Genomic DNA, 276 nt, shown 5'->3' with positions numbered 1-276 from the left:
ATTGCGTAAAGGTGCACGCATAGATTGTTTTAAGTCAAAACTCGTAAAAACAGCATTTTACCCACCCTGGGTCATGTGGCCTCGCGTTTCGCCTGACGAAGCCAGAGTCAGCCCGAGCATTGTCAGCATGAGAGTCGTGATCGCAGCGCTCATCGTCGTGACGGATTGCGGCCTGAAAATGAGTCACCGGAAGTAAGAAATGCACGAGGAATGCTCGGGAAGGCGTGTTGCCGCAAAAAGGTGCGGTCGCGCGGGGGGCGAGGGAAGGCTCGCTGC

General features: G+C 55.4%; 1 protein-coding gene across 1 annotated transcript in view; it reads right to left on the bottom strand.

The window, feature by feature from the left end:
• The window catches only part of LOC119590948, a gene marked incomplete at its 5' end in the record, with an annotated part of 12,900 nt that overhangs the window by 11,949 nt on the left and 675 nt on the right, over window positions 1-276 (bottom strand). Inside the window, 1 exon segment of the mRNA XM_037939686.1 lies at window positions 66-172. Coding sequence (XP_037795614.1) covers window positions 66-153 — 88 coding nt within the window.

The sequence above is a fragment of the Penaeus monodon genome, chromosome 28, assembly GCF_015228065.2.
Source record: "Penaeus monodon isolate SGIC_2016 chromosome 28, NSTDA_Pmon_1, whole genome shotgun sequence".
NCBI lineage: Eukaryota > Metazoa > Arthropoda > Malacostraca > Decapoda > Penaeidae > Penaeus > Penaeus monodon.
This window is presented reverse-complemented; position numbering and strand designations above follow the sequence as displayed.